General features: G+C 48.9%; 1 gene segment (V, D, J or C); it reads right to left on the minus strand.

Annotated features, from left to right (window-relative positions):
• Nucleotides 1-256: 256 nt before the first annotated feature.
• LOC119057227 (immunoglobulin heavy variable 2-5-like) lies at nt 257-824 on the minus strand. The segment is given in 2 exon segments: nt 257-624; nt 717-824. Coding segments are annotated over 2 exon segments (414 nt in total).
• Between the last annotated feature and the right edge of the window lie 1,171 nt (nt 825-1,995).

Raw genomic sequence — 1,995 nt, forward strand, 5'->3', positions numbered from 1 at the left:
TACCCAGCGGCAGCGCCAAGCTTCTTGCCCCTAGCTCAGGAGTAGTTACATTTATACAGTTCTAAAATTATATTTGGCACTTTGAAGAAAACCATGAGGTGGATGTTGTCTCTGAAGAAAATGAGTTTGACATCCCTGTTCTAAGGAGATAAGAGAGAGGAAGGTGAGGCTCTGAGCCTGTGGGAGGCAAAAGGAAACACCTGAGCCTGGCAGGAACACCATCTTCTCATGCTTTCCTGTACTGCAAGTGTGGGGCTCAGCTGACACCCACCCAGGTTCTTGTACAGGAGGCCCCTGGTATGTGTCTCTGTGCCATCTGTGCACAATAGTATCTGGCTGTGTCTTCAGGACCCATGCTGGCCATTGTGAGAAGCACCTGGTTTTTGGAGCTGTCCTTGGAGATGGTGAGCCTGCTCCTCAGAGTTGGGTTGTAGTACTTATCATCATCCCACCAAACATTTGAGAGCCACTCCAGTGTCTTCCCGGGGGGCTGACGGATCCAGCCAACCCCTATACCACTAGTGCCCAGTGAGAACCCAGAGAAGGAGCAGGTCAGTGTGAGGGTCTGGGAGGGTCTCACCAGCCCAGGGCCAGACTCCTGCAGAGTGACCTGAGACAGAACCCCTGTGGAGAAAAAACAAGAAGAGGTGAAGACACTTGAGGAAGAGAACAGAATTCTTTTCATCCCTAATGATGTCCCAGAGTGGAGCACTCACAGGAAGGGACAGTCAGCAGTAGGAGAGTTGACCACAGCGTGTCCATGGTGGGCACAGGAGTCACTGCCACAAGCCCAGTTCCCTGCTTTTCAACCCAGCGAGGGAGGGGCTGGGTGAGATTTGCATTCACTCCCATGGTCTTGACCCCTCAGGAACTTGGGGCTCTACAGTAGGGGAGCAAGTCTGTGCTGAAGGAGCAGTGAGACATGACATCTGTGCTCCCCATCTGCTTGTGCTGGGGACACTGCCATTCCGAACCACAGCCCTCAGAGCACAAAACCTTCAGAAGGACCTTGTGCTGTGGAGGAGACAAGGCAGTGAGGCCCCATCTAGCAAACAGCATCCTTCCCTGAGGGCTTATCCAGGGTCCTTGCCTTGTGCATCCTGTCCTAGAAGGGTGGGCTTAGAGGACTGGACAAGAGCAGAGAGGTGAGCCTGGGCTAGAGGATATTCTGGCAATGGGACCCTCTGCACTGTTAGTGGGAATGTGAATTGGTGCAGCTGCTAAGGAAAACAATATTGAAGTTCTTCCAAAAATTAAAAAGAGACTTATGACCCAGATATTCCATGTATTGGTGTTTCCAAAGCCAACAAAATCACTACATCAAAGAGTTGTCTATAGTCCCATATTTATGTAAGCATTATATTCAACAGCCAAGACATGGATGAAGTAAGTATATACGAAGAGTAATATTCACCATGAAGATAAGAAAATCCTGCTATTAGTGACAACATAAATGGACCTTGAGGGCCTAATGGCAGACTAAGCAAATGAGATACAGAAAGACAAATATTGTATGATCTTACTTGTATGTGGAATTTTTAAAAATCATTAAAAAGATCCTATTTGTGGGTCTCTGAGGTGGTGGTTGGGCAGTGGGAGAATCTGATGATGATGATCTGAGGGGACAAACTTCTACTTGTAGTATGAACAAGTTTGGGGATGTAATGGGCAATAGTAAAAAGGGAAAATTGTTGGGAACCACTCTGCTTGGTTCCAGGAGTTGTAACTGCCCCCCATGGCTAAGAATGAGTGAGAGACCTTTGGAATGCAAGCCACTAAGGAGACAAAGCTTGTCTCTGGTAGCAAACACTGCTTCTGCTTCATCCTCCTCCCCCCACGCTTGTTCAGATAGTCAGAGACAAGTAACACCACCTAGAGCAGGGGCAACCTAAGCCAGACACAATTGCTTGGGAGGCCACCATGGAAGGACTCAAGGGGCTGCAACAAAGAGGGAGAGTGGACCCTCACCCCCTGGCTATTCTGACATAGCCGGAG

This window comes from Artibeus jamaicensis, unplaced genomic scaffold (genome assembly GCF_021234435.1).
Source record: "Artibeus jamaicensis isolate MK-2021 breed Jamaican fruit bat unplaced genomic scaffold, CSHL_Jam_final contig_2139, whole genome shotgun sequence".
NCBI lineage: Eukaryota > Metazoa > Chordata > Mammalia > Chiroptera > Phyllostomidae > Artibeus > Artibeus jamaicensis.